At 48.3% G+C, this 18,399-nt stretch overlaps 1 protein-coding gene across 2 annotated transcripts in view; it reads right to left on the minus strand.

The window, feature by feature from the left end:
* Window positions 1–6,568: 6,568 nt before the first annotated feature.
* Window positions 6,569–18,399, minus strand: part of C1QTNF12 (C1q and TNF related 12) — a 41,163-nt gene continuing 29,332 nt past the window's right edge. For both annotated transcript variants that reach the window (XM_037881420.2, XM_037881419.2), the window contains 2 exons: window positions 10,399–10,477; window positions 6,569–9,062 (listed from right to left, as the gene is read on the minus strand). In XM_037881420.2, coding sequence (XP_037737348.1) covers window positions 8,964–9,062; window positions 10,399–10,477 — 178 coding nt within the window. In that variant the 3' untranslated portion in view covers window positions 6,569–8,963. The remainder of the gene's footprint in view (window positions 9,063–10,398; window positions 10,478–18,399) is intronic.

Here is an 18,399-nt window from a genome sequence, read left to right on the forward strand (position 1 = left end):
GAAAATCCACTGTGTACTCAAAGTATAAATGCTGTTACATCTGGGGAAGGGACCCTGCGTCCTTTATATGTAACCAAGTGGTTAAATATCTGCCCTAAATGCAAAGCTCAATTCAGCCTTAACTATGGAACTGTGATTGGCACTTCCATGATGGTATCAGACCAGACTGATTATGTCTACACGGCCCCCATTCTGTCCACCCACAAATCAGTCTGATTTGGATCAGCAAGCGCTCAGGACCTGTGTCCTAGGACTCTGCTGGGGGGTGGGTAAGAGCCCGAGTCCTGCTGAGACTAGGGTCCAAGCCCTGTCATTTTGCAGTGTGGATGCAGCTCAAGGCCCAGATCTGAGTCAGAAGGTCTGCATAGCGCAATGTGGATGCATTAGCACGGCTATAACACCTGGGTCCAGCAACTGTATGCAGTGTGGACACTCAAGTGAAGACTAAGGCTTGGCAAATCCAAATCCACAAGCACAGTTCCCACAGACCCACGTTTACATTGCAGTGTAGAGATCCCCCATGTGGAGCTCAACTCCTTAGTAAAAGGAGATCCCAATCTCCACGGCTTACTGCATTGTCTCCTGGGACACAGGAGAGCTTTGGGGAACTGAGTCAAAATAACGTCAAGTTTCAACTTGGCGAGCTCACATGCAAAATAGTTGCATCCAGTCACTGTCCAAATCGGCAGAGGCTGAGGAAAGGGGGTGAAGCTCAAGGGAGCTACTTGCGGGGGAGTCATGGAGGGGAAGAAGAGAATTAGGGATGAACATATGAAGTTGATGCCTTTTAAAGTGGAGAATGCATGGTGCTCCTAGAGGCATGTGGGACAGAGATAAATACATCATGGGCTTTGTGTCCACATTGTTTATCCCAGCATGTTCCAAATTGCCTTTTTGGTTGCTTTGTTCTGAGATTTATGCTGGTTTTATTCTACTTATGTCAGGAATTTTCCTTTTCTTATAAACAGTTAGCGGGTGACTGTCTCCCCGCCCCCACGCACCCTCACAGTTATAGAGACACATGCAGCCGATACACGCAGGTGCTCACACCCTGTCACACAGAACCACACACATCCATGACACACGCTCACAGTCCCCACAGTGACACAGAACCACATGCCTCTATGACACACACTCAGTTACCTGCTCACCCAAAGCCACAGACAGACACCCGCAGCAGGATCTCAGTTACACACATATGCCTGTACAAAAAAGCATGCACACACATGTTTTTCTAACAGCCACACAGATGAACAAACACACTTACGTCCATGGCGCGCGCGCACACACACACACACACACACACACACCCATGGTCATGCAGAAACACAGACACACACACACATCTAAACAGATACATTCCCACTCCCATACCCCATGCACACCCACCCGCACTCATACATCCACACAAATATGTCAGTTGGAATGTCTCCAGGGATTGTTACTTATGTAAACAATTACAGATATATTAGTTATTTATGGAGGCAGAGCAAAGCCATGTTCTGCCATCCAGAGCAGAGGAGCTGGCTGGGTTGGCATAATTAATAAGGACAGCCAGATGAAAGGGCCTGGTTACAAGAGTATTTTCACTCTGCAATCACACAGCGGCAAGAAGCTGGGGAGGGGACACTAGACAGAAATTGTTTCAGACACAAAAATGGTTTGACAAGCAGATTGGGTGACCCCACGAGGTTAATCACTCAGTTTTGCTGGCCTCCTGTTTCAGGGACCTTGTGAGGAGCTGCAGTAACAAGAGATGCCTACATTTCTCCCCACCCAACCCTTTCCCCAGGATAATTGTCATCCTGGCTGGCCTGTCACAACTGGGAACTCGGTGCTGGCGCTAGGAGAAATAACCCCGTCTGAGCTCAGACCTCATCTAGGCCAAGATTTCCTAAAGTGACTCGTGTCTCTGGGGCCCAGATCTCAGGAAGTGCTGAGCACCTGCCCTCTGAGAACCAGGCCTCTTCAAGGTGCCTCAGGCTAGGCTCCAAAAATCACTCAGCACTTTAGAAAAATCTTGCCCTTAGTGAATGGTGGCCAGAATTGTTTACCCAGCTGGAAGACCTCCTCCTCTCCTGCAGCCAGCTCGCAGAGCCCTGGAGAAAGACAGAAGGTAAAGAGAGGGCTTTACCCCTAGCTGAGGGGTAGGGGTTCCCCCCAAGCCCCTTCCCAGGGAAGGCAGAGGGGAAGACTCATTTCTGCCTCTCCCAGCCCTCTCTAGCTACCTGGGGGCACACGGGCACCTGTGCAGGTTATTTTACAACAGTTGGCTGCAGAGGAGAAAGGGAAAAATGTTTTGCCCTTTTAAGGCCCTAACAAAGGCTGAAGACGCATTGAACCGCAGTAACAGAGCATGGGGAGCTGGCTCCTTCAGGCACCAAGCAGGCTGAAAGGACATACACATTTCCCCAGGGGACCAGCACCCTGCGGATTTAAATACCCTGCTCCCAGGGCCTCAGCGGCCCACTCATCAGCATTCCTGTTGGGAACTCCTGCCCAGCCAGCCGAGGATGCTGGCTTATTGGGGAAGGATTTTAACCCCTTCCTTGCTGGAACATGTCCAGGATCTGATTCTCCATTGAATTCTACGCACCTGACTTGTGCCTTGTGTTCTCCTTTCCGGCCGTGCTGCATGAGTGTTTAACAACAACAACAAAATACTACCAGATCGGAATGGTAGCGCCTTGCACTTCCTTTGGGCAGGTGTAAAGGATGGCACAAAGCGGCACCCGCTAGGAAGAGCTGTTTGTATAGAATCCGTCCCCTGTCTTTAATGTCTGTAGAGCCCTCTGAAATCCTATCCAGAGGACTTTTCCATGAAGGTAGTTACAGTGCCAAAGTACATTCATTCTATTATACTCCCCATGTCTTTCTTAAATGTGACACAAGATGAGATGTCTAAAGCACATCTTGGGCTGATCTATCTGCTTTTTCATTCCTGTCACAAACTCAGAAGAGCTTTCATATTTCCCAACAGACTGCCTAGCTAACCCTTTCACTAACCATCTCTCCCTCCTTCTGTGTGCCGCCTTCCCCCACTGTGCAGAGGCTTGGGAATGCGCTCCATTTCTGTGCGATTTCATCATGGGCCCCGAGAGTGATTTATAGTCCGTCCCTATTTATAACAGAGTTTTATAAGACAAACGAATCATTTTGCTTGAAGGTTAATAGCACGCCATTCAAGGGGAGTTTACATATGCTGGGCTTTCTTCTATCAAGTGAGGAAAGGCAGGCAATCTGCTGCTAATCCAACATAAATACCCGTGGAGTCAGTCTGAAGTGTGGCATCAAAATCATTTACAAAACCTGAAATTTGAATAGGGCTTAAAACCCCATAACCTGTCAGCTCCCAGCCAGGGAAAATATTCACAGCCTGCCTGAAATTGGAGTCTTGTACTGTCTAGGTGCCAGGGAGATTGCTTTTTTCCCCTTCTTCTAAGCAGCTAGTAAGGGAGGGGGATGGGGACTGGACAGCCTTGGGGTTACAGAGCCTTTCACTGTCAGTTCTAACACAGCTCAGGTTGGTGGGGTTACCATCCAAGGGCTGCTCTGTGTCAGGTTAGCTGAAGGGGCTCAGTGCAGTTCCCTCATTGCAAAGGGCCTGATTCAGCATTGCAGGCCCAATGCAGAGGGACAGCAAGGCAGCGGTTACCAGCCCCCCCTCTCCCCCAATACACACCTGCTGGGGAGTACCCCTGCTGCAGTGAGCCACCCACTCACTTCTGCAGAAAGCGAAGAGCCCCCGGGGCGGGGGGGGGGGAATGACAGCCATTGACTTCAGTGGAGTTATGTATGCTGAGGGGTGGGTGGGTGACCCTTAGCATTGATATGTTAATTGTTTTTAGAGCACAATGCATGGGCCATTTTATTGCAAAGGTGGGGGCAGAAGATTAGCCTTACAGGAGGGCAGGAAAAAGAAAGAAAGAAAATCTCTTTAAGTAATAGATAAACCATGTAGGAGATAGGGGAGTCCTTCATGGAACTTTTCTTAGACTAGTGTCTGGTGCCTAGATACTATCATGATTGGTGCTGGGTAGAATAGATAGCTAGATAGAGCGTTTACTCTTGAAAACATTTTAAAAGCATTGACTGATTCATTCTCTCAAGCCACTCTGTGAAGCAAGCAAGTAATCCCCCAACCCCCACCCCATTTTACAGATGGGGAAACTGAGGCACAGGCCATTCCAGTGACTTGACCAAGACCATAGGGTGAGCCAGTGTCAGAGCTGGGATTGAGACCGTGTCTGTCTCAAGGGACAGTACACCCTCAGGACGCCTCACTACTAGGAAAAGGTAAACCCATGCAGGTAAAGCAAAAGCATCCCCTGCCCCCTGCTGCTTCCCTGAAATTTTGTCCAGAACTCAACCCAAGACTTTTCACAGGTTTAAAAAAAAAAAAAAATACAGTGAATGGTTCCCAGCCTTCCCCATTCTGCTAACACCTCCTAGCTGGGATGGTCATGCAGCAAGCACCTCTCTTTCAATCTGCCACAGCTTGAATGTAAAACATACAGAATATAGAGCAAAGCTACACAAAAAGGAAGGGGTGCAAGAAACAGACCAGACCAGCGAGCTTAAATAATTATTCATCATATTTTACAGAGGGCCTCTCGTCCCATAGCATACAGTACTAGTGAAATGCAGAGTGGGGAAATGTTACCCACAGACACTAGGACAAAACCTTATTCATATGGCAAGTTTCAGGGGCTCTCTAATGACAGGATCTGGGATGTTCAGAGCTGGACACAATGGCTTTAGCTGAAAAGACAAGTTTTTGCCCAGTTGTCTGCTTATAACAACCCCCTACCCCACACACCCCTACATGAATTAGAGTAACCTTCAGTAATGACCCCAAACACTGGTAACACAGCACGGCACACGGTATGGGTTGGGGCCCTTCATGTTAAATGCAGAAACCATGAGCTCTTCCGGTCTGTCTACACGGCTGTGCAGCACCCAATACAGTGGGGCCCCGATCTGGGTTGGGGTCTCTGGGTGCTCCCCTGATACAAAGAGCAGTAAGTGGTATCATTCACTGGTGAAGAGGAGGTTAGCGTCTATGATTTTATGCCTAGCACAACTTTGCTCCACCATTCAACTGGCTGTCAAAGTGTCTGAATGGGATGAGATCATGGGGCTGCCTGCCACAGGAGGTCTTGACGACCCAGCAGCCCCCCTCCTGTCCTCTGTTCCGTCACTTGCCTTTGCCTTGATAAATCCCACTTCCACTCAACCTCCTGGTTCAAGCCTCTCCCCTCTAAAGACCCGTTAGTGGGTCCTACACACAAGGGACAGCCTGCAAACGTTGACATCTCCGCAGGTCTGAGGAGAAAAACAAAGCCCTTTCCTTTGTGCCTGTTTCAGTTTTTCCTTCTGTCCTGCCACGACTCTACTTCCCTTGGGGGCCATTCGGGTGGGATTTACACTCTTGGCCATTAAACCACAAGCTCAGGCGCTCGGGTTTTGTTATAAACAACGTCTCCTTCGCAGTGAACTCGGGTTCTCCCAAGCCCTCGCATTTCTCCTTGGACTATAAGTTTTATGGCAACAGACAGAGAAGCCCTGAGCCTTTGCGTCTCACACTATCAATCTGCACAGCATCCAAAGGGCGCTCAGGCCGTTCGATGCATTTCCCCCCCCCCCGCCCCCCCCGCCACGTCCTGCTTTGGAGTCTTCTGTTTTCACTTAAGTGGCTCTTATTCCAGAGCCTGGTACGTTCCCAGCTCACTGTTAGACCCCTTGTGTATTGGCTCTTTGCCACCAACACGCCTCGCAGCCTCTCCCCTGTCGTCTGACCACTGGACGGACTATTTCTCTCTAACGTGTCTAATCAGATGGGTGGCCAAGGCCCCTGAGGCACAGAGTAGCAGCCTTCCAGTGACATCAGGGCAATGCGTGGGGGGGCTATTCCACCCTGGTTTGTGCTGTGGATAAAGGACCTGATCCAAAGCCCATTGAAGTCAAGGAGAAAGGTTCCCATTGACTTCAGCGGCCTTAGGGATCAGGCTCCTGGAGAGAACTTTAATCCCCCTGGGGCTGCCAGTGGGAGCCATTCCATCAGCGCTAAATTCATACCACAAATTATTTACTTGTCAGAGAGGCACTGTGGTCTAGTGCAGCATTTCTCAACGGCCGGTCTGTGGATCGGCTCTGATCCTGGAGATCTGCCTGACACAGTTTAGGAAGGCAGCAAGCCGGTCCCTACAACCAAAGAGGTTGAGAAACATTGGTCTAATGGTTGGTACATCAGCGTGGGAGACAGAAGACCATGGTTCTATTTCTGGCTTTACTGCATGACAAGTCACTTTGCTCTCCCTTCACACTTTCAACCCTTTGTATATTTAGACTGTAAGCTCCTGGGGGACAGGGACTGTCTCTTGCTATGTGTTTGTACAGCGCCCACTATAATGGGCCCAGAACTCAGCTAGGTCCTTTAGGTATTGTCGTAATACAAATAAATAACGCGGGGGCTTGTTCCCTTCCGGGCACTGCAGGTAGGTAAAATCCAACCAAGGGTGAATATTGGGGGGGGAAACCACCAAGTCAATAAAACAAAACAAAAAAGCCAAGTCAAACAAGCATTTTAGTTCTACGACAAAATAAATATTTCAACTCCAATTTGCCAAGATCAGGAAGACTGTTCACGATTCATATGTATAACACCACTTTGAATGGCACAACACTCGGTGAGTACGCTGCAGCAAGAAATGTGAAAAAGCCCTGTTGAGTACAAGTATTCACACACTATAAAATGTGGTTTAGGGATAGATGCTGGCTTACAGGCTACTTCCCTGGGCTACCTGTACTCTGTAATCACGCAGTGTGAATAGTCCGTCCTCGCCGCTGGACTGATTCATTTCCACCAAGGCCTGGGCTGCCACCAGTTGCCTGATCCCAGGGACCGGCAAAGTACCGTGCATTGAGAGAATAACAGTGTACAACACACCTTGGCAGCTGATATCTGTCACAGAGATAGTCTCATACGTCTGTAGCCATGCCTGGGACAGATTCCTCCCCAGGGAACTCTGCTGACTAAAGGGATGAATATGGCCTGTGTTTAAAGGGATGCCCTCAGGCCAGGTTTTCCAATTCTTTATTGCTTTTTAATAGACACCTAGCAAACTGAAAATAATATTCTCCCCCCTGCCTCTGTGCTGGATATTTTTCTCCCTGGGTTTAGAAAGTAGCTGATACAAAAGAATCAATTTCTGTTCTACCGCAACTTTTCCCCCAGTGCCTTAAATCGATCAGCTCACTGGAGCATGGAGGCTCATTGATTATCTCCTCCCATAGAGCCAGCAGAGGGAGGAGTGGACAGCGTTTCTGTGGGTATCACAAAAATGGTATCCATGGGTTCTTTGCGTTCATTGCTTGGTGAGGAGGGTGGTAGATTAGACAAGTACAAGACCCCCAAACTAGGTATTTGGAATCTCTCATTTATTTTATCATCAGTTTAGATCAATGTTAAAAAGCACATCAATCCCATTCTTTGCCTTGCCAGGATCTCTCTAGAGTTATCTGTCAGGGCCATTTTTCTATAGAGTTTGCATTAACAAAACATCCAAATCCCGTCTACTGACTCTGGAATCAACACTCAGGTGCATCCAGTGAGCTTTTATGTACCTCAGAGGTTATCTGAGTCTCCAGATCATGGGTGAAATTCTGGCCCCATTGAAGTCAAAACTCCCATTGACTTCACCAGCATCAGGATTTCACATCTTAGCGCCAGGCAACCATGGAATTTGGGAGGGGCAGGACCTATTATGCACCTACCTTTGCAAACTGGGGTCTGGACAAGCCCTGATCCTGTGACCTCCTCATTCGGTGCCTTCCAGGTGACATTTACAAGGCCTTTGAAGCACTTAATACCTAAAAGTAGGGAATAGGTGGGATTTCAATGGTGCCTTCTATAGGGAGGGGAGTTGCACTCCTTGTTGTTGCTCAGATATTTTCATCACCAAATTAGCACCATACAAAAAGACAACTTTCACACTGCCAGTCTGGGGCCTCCAGTCCCCAGCCTTTTCCAGGTCTGTTGGCAACCAGCAACTGTGCTCCTGACATGTTTACAACTTAATATGTGGGGCCCAGGGGATGCTGCATATATGGATGTGACTAAAAATACATATATATCTTATTAAAACATAAGAATATCAGGGAAGCAGAGAGTTGGCCAGAACTGTTGCCCTTGCTTGTTTGTTTTACCCTAACATAAAAAAGTAATCACGCGGCCAATATGAAACGTTCAGCTTTGTCAACAGATTAAGGAACTCCTTGGAAATAAAGTAACAATGTCACTTCATCCTTGGGCCCCCAGAATTACACTGGGCAACACTCGGGCTTGATGTTAGATAAAGCAGTCAGCACGCTGTGTATCAGTCATCCAGGACGGAAAGTGGGGCTTTCGACTTGTCCAGAGCGTGACATCAGCAGAGTTTGCTGGAAAATCCCTATCTTCTTCCTCCCAAATACACAGAATCCGTCTCTCTCTCTCTCTCTCTCTCTCTATATATATATATATGTTTGCTTTGTTAGCTAGTTTGCAAAGAAACTCAAACCAAACCCATTGATCCCCAAGACACGCCGGATACAAGCGCTATCGTGTTATACAGATAGTTACAATGTAACCCTTCCAGACCTTGGTATATTGCCCTGTGCGCTTTTGGTGAAGCACAGACAATTTAAATAATATACAGTTCTTTTTTTAATTATTATTATTATTATTTAAAATATATTTGTAGGCAGAACTGATGTAGACATTTAAAAGCAGCAGCCTTTGAAAAGCAAGTTGAGTGTCTGCAGAAGGAAAGGCTCTTTACTTCACTGTATTAAAAATAGATGCCAATGGGTAACAGGGAGCAGTCCTCTCGGGTCAGAGTAAAGGGTTCTTCAGTCAGATGTATGTTGCAAGGCTCCTTGAGTCATGTCCTTCCCCACCCAACCTGTGGTGGGAATCCAGGTTAGACGCCCATAAACATGCCCATGAAATCCGATCCATTCTGAATGGTGATGGGGGCTCCTGCACTGTTGTCCACAAATATCGAGGTGTATTGCCCAGCCTGTATATTCAAAACAAAAGGGGGGAAAGGAATCGGATACAGCTATCCAGTGTGTAAGGGAAAGCGAAAAGCAACAAAGGCTATTGTTAGGCTGGACTCAGGACACCAGAACGGGGTGGTTTCAGGGAGCTGGTCAAATATTTTCATTGCAGCATTGTGTTTCTAGCTTGTTACTATTCAGTTCTATTTGTACACGTTTCCGGGCTTGACATGGTTAGAGTGTGGAAGCAGTGCGGTCCAGCGGTTAAAGCAGCCAAGCGCCAATCAGATGACTATTCCTTACTCTGCCACTGTCTTGTTGGGTGACCTGGGACAGGTGGCGCTCTGTGCCTAAGTTTCCCTTCTATGAAATCGGGATGATGATACTTAACCATTTTGGTGAAGCCCTGTGAAATGGCTGGATGAAGAGTTTATGTATTTACTATTATTAATGTCAGAGTTTTGTAGGAGGAAGATTAATTGTGTGGTTAAAGTTGGGAACTTGGACCCAGGAGATCAGGTTTCTGTTTCTAGCCCTGACACAGACTCCCTGGGTGACCATTTCATTTCATGGGACCTTAATCCTAAAATGAAGTTAATAACACTTCCCTACTACATCGGGGGTGGAAGGGAGGGGAAGGGAGTTGAGTTGAGAATCTTAATTCAATAATGCCTATAAAGCAAAGGCATTGACTCTGTGGGTGCTCCAGTCCTTCAGCCAAACCCCCCCAACCCCACCAACCCCACCAGTGCCTCTCACCTGCCACTGGCCCCGCTGATCAACTCCTCCCGCTCTCTGTTCCGCGGCGTGCAGGAGGCGCTGGGAGGGAGGGGGACGAGCGGGGATGGGGCACGCTCAGGGGAAGAGAAATAACTGGGTGGGAAGAGGCGAGGTGGGGGTGGAGGCTTGGGGGAAGGGGTGGAGGGGGCTGGGCCTGTGGCAGAGCGGGAAGAGCCAGGGGCTTGGAGGAAGGGGTGGAGTGGGGATGGGTCTGGGGTGGGGGGAGGGGGGTCGAGCACCCCCTGGGTAGAGACAAAGTCAGCGCCTACGCTATTAAGCACTCTTGCCCAACTCCACAAAGGAAGCTAGGAGGCTAAATACCTTTGTGGCTTTGGGTCTCTGCGATCCCACCATACTCCGTGAGAGAGAAAAGTGTGCATGCGTGTGTGTGTGTGAGTGAAATAAGCTCCATGTAAGCTCGAAAGCTTGTCTCTCTCACCAACAGAAGTTGGCCCAGGAAAAGATATCACCTCCCCCGCCTTGTCCCTCTAATATCCTGGGACCAAAACAATTACAGCTACACTGCGTACTGAATGAGTGCGGACTGTATCATCGTTATCTTCCAGGCCCTCTTACCTGTAGCTGTAGCAACCCATGCACATAAACAGTGAAGATCTTGCTGTTACTTTCCAGACCAGCAATAACTTCCAAAGATCTAAACAGCAGCCAAAGAAGAACAGAATACGCACATTAACTCAGCCAGTTCGTCACATCAGCTAAACACCCTCGCAGAAACAGAGACATCCAGCTTGAGTCACAGTCCTCCCCTTCTCAAAGAGCTTCCACACTCCCGGGGTCCGAGGCGGGAAACCAGTGTTGGTGTAGGCATTGCTATGTTGGATGAAACCAGTGGTCCATCTAGTCCAGGTGCCTCAGAGGGAGCTGCAAGAAACCCTGGGGTGACAACGAGGAGTCCTTGTGGCACCTTAGAGACTAACAAATTTATTTGGGCATAAGCTTTCGTGGGCTAAAACCCACTTCATCAGATGAAGTGGGTTTTAACCCACAAAAGCTTATTTGAGCAGCTCCCTGAAACCACCCCGTCCTGGTGTCCCAAGTCCAGCCTAACAACAGCCTTTGCTGCTTTTCGCTTTCCCTTACACACTGGGTAGCCGTATCCGATTCCTTTCCCCCCTTTTGTTTTGAACATACAGGCTGGGCAATACACCTCGATATTTGTGGACAACAGCGCAGGTAAAGTGTATCCATTTATATATGGCAAATGAAGTCACCATTGCCGTATGTACACACACACACACACACACACACACACACACAGAGGCGAATCCTAAATTGAAAAAAATACATTGAGTGGAAACAACCTTTTGCATCCCTGAGAATGGAGTTAAGAAACCTAAAAGAAGATCTAATTTTGTAGCCGTTATGATAGCTGAATTGGTGGGACTAATGTTAGCACTGAACTAGGTAAGGGATATCCGGCCTATCACCGATGTTATCTTTTCAGATTCGTCACCAGGAACTCTGGCCATTCCCAGGGTACCTCAGAAAGCAGGCGTGATCTAATAAATGAAATATTGTCTTTGACAACATAGTTAGGATGTTTGGACATCGAAACCGTGTGAACCGGGTGAACATATTACTACCAAGGATTCCAGCATGTGTAGGGATACCTGGTAAAGAAGTGGCAGATAAGGAAGTGAAAAATGCTTTAAAACAAAGATACATTGATATAAAAAGATTCCTTTGACTAAGCGGGAATTTAGAAGTTTAGTGAAGAAAAAAAACGCATCAAAAAAGGAATGACATGAATTGTGGACCAAGGAGAAGAGAGGAAGGAGAGTCCATGAACCGTGCCCTGAAATAGAGGATAATGCGCAACTCCAAAGTTCGTAAAGGACCAGTGACGTGCTCATATTTAGACTAACTGGTCACTGTGGTCTGAATGATCATTTATATTTATCGACTACGCACAAAGTTGGGTGATGGAACACATGTAAGGTTAAGACGCGGCTGATCCCCTGAATACAGGGAGTGTTTCCAGGAAAGAAAGCCTCTTTAGGAAGAATGGAGACACTTTTAAAGTGATAGAACATACTCTCCCGAAGCCCCAGACAGTATCGGGAAACTGAGGTAACATTAAAGTAGTGTTAGAGAAGCAGAGAAGGGGGGTAACATTAAGGTAAGAAGGGAGGTGAGCTTTGTTTTGGCATTTGTTTGTTTGTTGGTTACCTTAATGAGAAGGGGGTGAGCTGCAGGTGCCATCCTTCAGATGAAATCTGAAAACACCCCCTGTGGTTTCCACTGGAAACGCTATTGTTCCTCTCTCTTGAACCATCATGCAGTGTTGCTGTTTGCTCCTAAACTGCTGCCTCCTTCCACCCAAGAACCAGCTGCATTTCAGTGATGAGTGAAGTGACTCTGCTTCCAATCGGCTTGTCAAGTTTGCCAAGCACTATGGGTGGGAGGTTCTACGGCATCCTTTTATTGCTCCTTGTTTATTAATTGCTGTGTAGGCGTGATGGTCACAAAGAAAAGTATGTTCATGGAAAAGACAGTGCTCTGTAGTGGGAGCCTGCTCTTTGGATGGGAGGGGTGCGTTGGCCTGGTGTTTTTAACAGGCCCAATCATAATGGACAGAAAATCATTTCCAAGGGCCAGACCATCCTCTGAGTGCCAATAAGTCACAGCCTGTTTGGAAAGCTCTGTATCACCTAGCCAGCATTGTCCCTCCATGTCACCCTGCGTGCTCTAAAACACTCCCTGAGGGGAGGTTACGGGGATAACCCACAGGAGCACAGCTCCATCCCAACAGCTTGTCACGGAGGTAGGAAGCAGGACAGAGGCACGTGGCCTCCACCTGGCTGGATCCTCCCAGATCTTCCCTGTTCAGTGGGTAGCACCTCCAGCCTCTTCCCCCATGAGGCCAACCCCACCCCGCTCCTTTCCACAGCGAGGTGGTGAAGAAACACAGCGAGTGCCAACACGTGGCGTTTCCAGCCCCCAGACATGCAGATAACCTGCGTAGGGGACTATTTGGCCCAGAGAGCACAAACCGCTTGGCACCAAGAGCCGACTAGGGAGTTACTTCTGTGTGTCATATCCTACCAAAAGCCAAACCTGGGCGGGAACTTTCCTTCATTAATCTCTCTCACCCTCCCTCTCTCGCCCAGTCTCAGCTGGAAGCCCCGAGGCTCTTTCAGCTCCCTAAAACAAATGACTGCATAAGCAGGCATCCCTAGCAAATTCCACAGGCTGGCTTCGGTTGCAGTTCACCCAGTGCCAGCAGAATGCTCGTCCGAACAGGTCCCATAATGACAGAAAAGCTCCCCTACCCCTCCTCCCATTCTCTCACCACTCCAAGGGACAGTCGGGTCCTCACCCATTGTCAGAGAGCGAGAACAGCCTCTGCTAGAACCTGGCGTTTGCCAGGCTTTGCTGTAGAACGACCCTGGTGGGGCAACCGTTTTCAACACCATTCGAAGAGGGCCACGGTAGACACCCAGTGGAAACACAGCTCTGCCTCCTAGTGGACATGGCCCTACAGGATCTTAATCTAATCTACGGAGTGGTGATTAAGCCTTCGATCAGTTCTGACGAAGCAAGAACAAGGCAGGGGTCATGGCAGCTGCTACTTAGAGCCAAAGGCCCTCACCATGTTATGGCTCCAGTCCTATAAAAAGGACCCTTACGCTAAGCATGGCATCCCACCAGCCTCAGTGGGACTGCGTGTGTGGATGGGTCTGCTTGCCTTGCGTGGCTCCCCTTTGCAGGACCAGGGCTTGTGGCCATAAATTACAGTTGAAGACAGCTGCGCCGTATCCTAGAAGGTTGCAGTGCTCTCGATGACATCCGGCCTAGTTTCCTAGTTGGGGGAAGGATTAGTCTGTGACATGTTTTGGCTAAGCTCTCAGAAGAAAATCCATGAAAACAAGGTAGCCTTGCACCAGCCTTGCTCGCGACAGCCATGTCAAAAGAGATCTGCTGTTGACAGCCATTTTTCAATACTTGATTGCTCCGCGCATGGCTGATGCTCTAGTGTGGAGAGACAGACAGACAAGGTCCTTGAGGGAGGTGCGTGAGCCTCCCTGATGAAAAGCACTTTGTTTTCCCTTAAGACAAGTGCCTTCATCAAAGCAGTCAGGAGTGTGGAGAACCTGATAAGGGAGGAGAGCTCCCCACCCTTTTTAATTTTTACAAATGGGTTATCTGTCTTCCCCTCTCTAAAAGGCATTAAGTGACAATCAGGCCCAAGTGCCTGTGGCTCTGAAACTATCAAGCCTTTTAAATAAACAAGGATAATGGTCTCCTGGGCCCAATAAATCCAAAAAGGACATTGAGTAAGGAGAGCTCAGTTTAAAATAGGGTGACCAGAGGTCCCGATTTCACAGGGACAGTCCCGAGATTTGGCAGTCCCAAGATTTGGGGCTTTGTCTTATATAGGCGCCTAATACCCCCCACCCCCTGTTCCAATTTTCCATACTTGCTGTCTGGTCACTCTAGTTTAAAAACCACTGAAAACATGACTGGGGAAATCCAAGACAGCCCCATGTGCACTAGGAACTGGAACTAAAACTGGAAATGGAACTCAGCTGTTCCAAGAGACGCAGGATGGTCCAGCCGTCAGGGTGCTGATGTGGGACTCAGAAGACGTGGGTTCAATTTCCTGCTCCACCACAGACGGCCTGCGCGACCCAGAGCAAGCCACTGTGCTGGAGATGAAAAGATGGGGATAGTCCTATTTCCATACCTTACCAAAGTACCACTGTGAGGATAAAGGCACGAAGAATTGTGAGGCTCAGATACCATGATAATGGGGCGTTGGATAAAGTCCTTAGATCCATCTTCTGCCACACTATTAAGAAAGCAAATCATGGGAACAACTGGTACCCCAGCATCATAGTGGAAGTAAAAATAGCCTTTCGCCCTCAGAGAGCAACACCAATAGGCTGAGAGTTTCAGATGATACCACTGATACCCACTGGCTGAAGGCTCCATTGAAAAATACCTTGGCCACCATTCGGGTTCTTCCATCAGAGACATTTTCCCATCTAATAAAAGTATGTGAGAGACAGTGTGACGGGCAGTCTCTGCCCATAAGAGTCTCAGGGCTAAGGGGATGAGTCCTGCACCCAAAATATAATCAGTAGGGAGAGGACGGTAAGACAGCAAGGAGAGGCCAGGGAGGGTGACCAGACAGCAAATGTGAAAAATCGGGACAGGGGGTGGAAGGTAATAGGAGCCTATATAAGAAAAAGACCCAAAAATCAGGACTGTCCCTATAAAATCAGGACATCTGGTCACCCTAAGGCTAAGCTGCAGGCTGGGAGAGAGATGCACGGAGCACTTATGAAGGAAGCTTGCTCAGATGCCTGATTCTAGCTGGTTCAGGTCACGCAACCACATACAAAGACGTGTGGGGGGTGGGTCCAGAAGTAGGAGGCTCTGAGTCCTGCAGCTGCCCAGAGTGGGCCAGTAAAACATTTGGGGGAGACATTTCCCCTCATCCCTCATTTAGGCCCCGTCAGCTCCTCATTTTTCTGAGCCCTGAAATCACCAAGGACCACTCTACAGCAGACCGCAAAACAACGCTGCCCTGGTTAGCAAGATCCTCGCCTTTCCAGCAGGTCAGCAGGCATTCTGCACTCATCGTTACCTTGGTTACTAATGGGTACTTGGGCACCAACCGAGTCTTTTCCACAGCCCAATGAAACACGGGACCGAGACCTGGTATTTATGGTACGAGGCTTCATTTCAATTTAATTCTCTAATAAAGTTGAGGCGAGGTCGATCCCATTTACAACCATCCCAGGCACAGAGCAGGGAAAGTGGAGGTTCCAGCTCGGCAACACGCTTAACGGCGTTAGTGGCTTTAAGTCACGCCCATAACGTTGTTTTATTGACACATTTTCAGTGCTCTAATTGCCCAAGTCTCGCTACAATTTGGGCGAATAGTGCAGGTGGGCTGGGGCGGGTCTAGCAACCCTGGAAAGTTCTAAACAGGAATCCTCCGACGGTGAAAAGTGACCAGAGCGAACCCTGAAAGGGACTGGCTGCCCTCAGGGAGAAGCACTGCCCTCTGCCGGGCAAAATGCCAGGCCTGTTTGTATGTTTGTCAGGTCCCTCTGCCGAGCTCCCTAGGGAGAAGCCTGCCTTTTCAGAGATAATGGTTGTAAGGGCCTTGGCGACTCGTTTAGCTGGTGAGAGCGGTGCCTGTGTCTGTACGCACACGTTGGCCCTGATCCTGCAAAGACAACAGTGTACATGCACTTCCCTCCCACCCCAGATTCTAGTAGTTGTTTTTCTGATGCTCTTCACTAGGGGCGATGTCGGCGTACTAGCGATGTAGGCCCTTAGGAGTCCATTGACTTTCTGAGAGACGTGGGCTCCGAAGTCACTTTTGAAAATGGGACGTGGACTCCTAAATCACTGAGGCACATTAGAACATTCTACCCCAGAGTCTTTTTATGGTATGGCTTTTTATTTCGGTCGCTGAGGAACAGTATGACATCTCTTGTAAGTTCTCCCTGGCCTGGCATATACTAAGGGGGCCACTGAATTTAACAATCATTGGCGCCACATCAAAACTCAATGCTCATCCTGAGTTGTGGGGTTCAGTTTGCAAGGCGGGGTCTCTCTGTGTCTTTATCCCAGTGACCATGGGTGCCTGGGGGGGACATGCTTTTATAGAGGTCCTGGCACATTTAGCATCAGGAACTATCACCTTCTGTTCTACACCCACCCACCCTCCTGATCGGTCCAGCATTTTGAAGGACAGCATCATTGAGATGCTAAGCTCTATCCAGATGGGATGCAGGTGAAATAACAAAACCATAGTCTCCCTGACCCCAAATTAACATGCTAGCACCACTCTGCGCGTGTGCAGTGAAGTCTGAGAGATGGGTTTGTGGGAGGCTTTCCTCGGAAAGATTGATAGGCCCGTGGGTTGGGTCGGTTACCATAATGACAACTTGTACATCCCCAGGGTTTAGCAGGGCACTTATGTTATTACATTTAGGAAGCAGTTTGTGGGTGTGGGTTGTCTGAAGGCAGGGCAGGGAAGGAACTCCATTCACAGCTAATAAAACTTGTGAAAGCCACAGCAGTGCCTGTATTTCAGACCCATAATCTCATTTCTGCCTCCTGGAAACACAGTATCTTTCTGACACTTTTATATCATTCTCTCCGCTCAGCACCCTCAGCCAAATTCAATTCTAGCCCATTTTGTCTAGGACACACTGAATATTTACTTAGGTACACACAATGGTTAGCACCATCCACTGAAAAGCAGTAAGAGCTCATGGGAAAATGTACATAAAGCTCAAGAGCCTGACCAAGTTTCTGTTCGAAGACGGATCCTATTTCCCAGGGGGTTCTTTGGGCACAAAATTCATCCCTGGTGAAGTCTAGTTCACAAGGATTTCTAAACCAGTCAGATAATTAGTCCATCAGATCCATTATCCTGCCTCCCGGAGTGTCCCATGCCCAAGGACACCGATGAAGATGAATGGACCTCTCCGTGTGCATGGTGGGGAAAGAGGAAACATGCTTTCATGTCAGCTAATCACCCAGGATTCATCGATTTTAAGGCCAGAAGGAAACATGTTGATCATCTAGTCTGACATCCTGTGTAACACAGGCCAGACAACCTCACCCAGTGATTCCTACATCAAGGGCATGGCTTCTGGTTGAACTAGAGCATCCCTAATTCATATGAAATGTACCCCTCTGCAGAGGATCAGTCCTCAAAATAGGATTTAAGTGGGGCATAGCCCTTGTGCTGACCTGCACAGGGATGAATTTCACCCCAAGCGATTAGTCTTAAAGATCAAAGTCACTTTTTCTCGGCTGAAGATCACAAGCTTCGGATTGGTGCCGGGCACCTCAATCCAATAGGAAAAAAGTTTGTTTGAAGGTTTTTTTGGTCAGGATCTCTCAGAGGGTGGAGCATACATTTTTTCAGCAATTATGGAATGGCAAAAAGCCTTCCTGTAGCTAGCAAAGCTGGGGATCAATGGGAAAAGGCACCAGCCCAGCAATTCACTCTCAGTTCTGAGGAAACAAAAACCAACTATCTCTGCCACAACAAACACCACCCATGAATGTTCTGACTGGGGCATGTTTATGCGTAGGTGCTTATATAACCCACACTAGACGATCATGGATCTTTGTCCTTCTTTAGTGACTAGTCCACAGAAGAAGAAAAGAGTCTACTAGTGCTGCCAGCTAGTGGCTCAAGTGGTAGAAAATCATATTTTTAAAGCTGAAGGGGGAAGCTCCTCTCCTGGATGGTCTTAGTACTGCTTACCTGTGTATCAGCCCTTATGCTACTAACAGAGGTTCTCTGCTTACTCAGGTGGTAGGGGACTCAATATTTGGAGCAGGGGGACCTGAGTTCTAGCCTTGCTGAGATGTTCTGAGTGACTATAAAGTGCAGCCTAGAGATACTCATGAATTGCTAGGTGACCTTGGATTCAGAGCTTTCATAGAAGGGCAACCATGGCATTATAAAATTAACAGTGATCTCGCTTTGCATAGCCGAGTTCTGCAGCCCCAGGTCGCTGCTGGAATGCTGCCTTTCTGACCGAGGGAGAGGTTGGTGAGCAGTATCCCACGGCT

This window comes from Chelonia mydas, chromosome 18 (assembly GCF_015237465.2).
Source record: "Chelonia mydas isolate rCheMyd1 chromosome 18, rCheMyd1.pri.v2, whole genome shotgun sequence".
NCBI classification, from domain to species: domain Eukaryota; kingdom Metazoa; phylum Chordata; order Testudines; family Cheloniidae; genus Chelonia; species Chelonia mydas.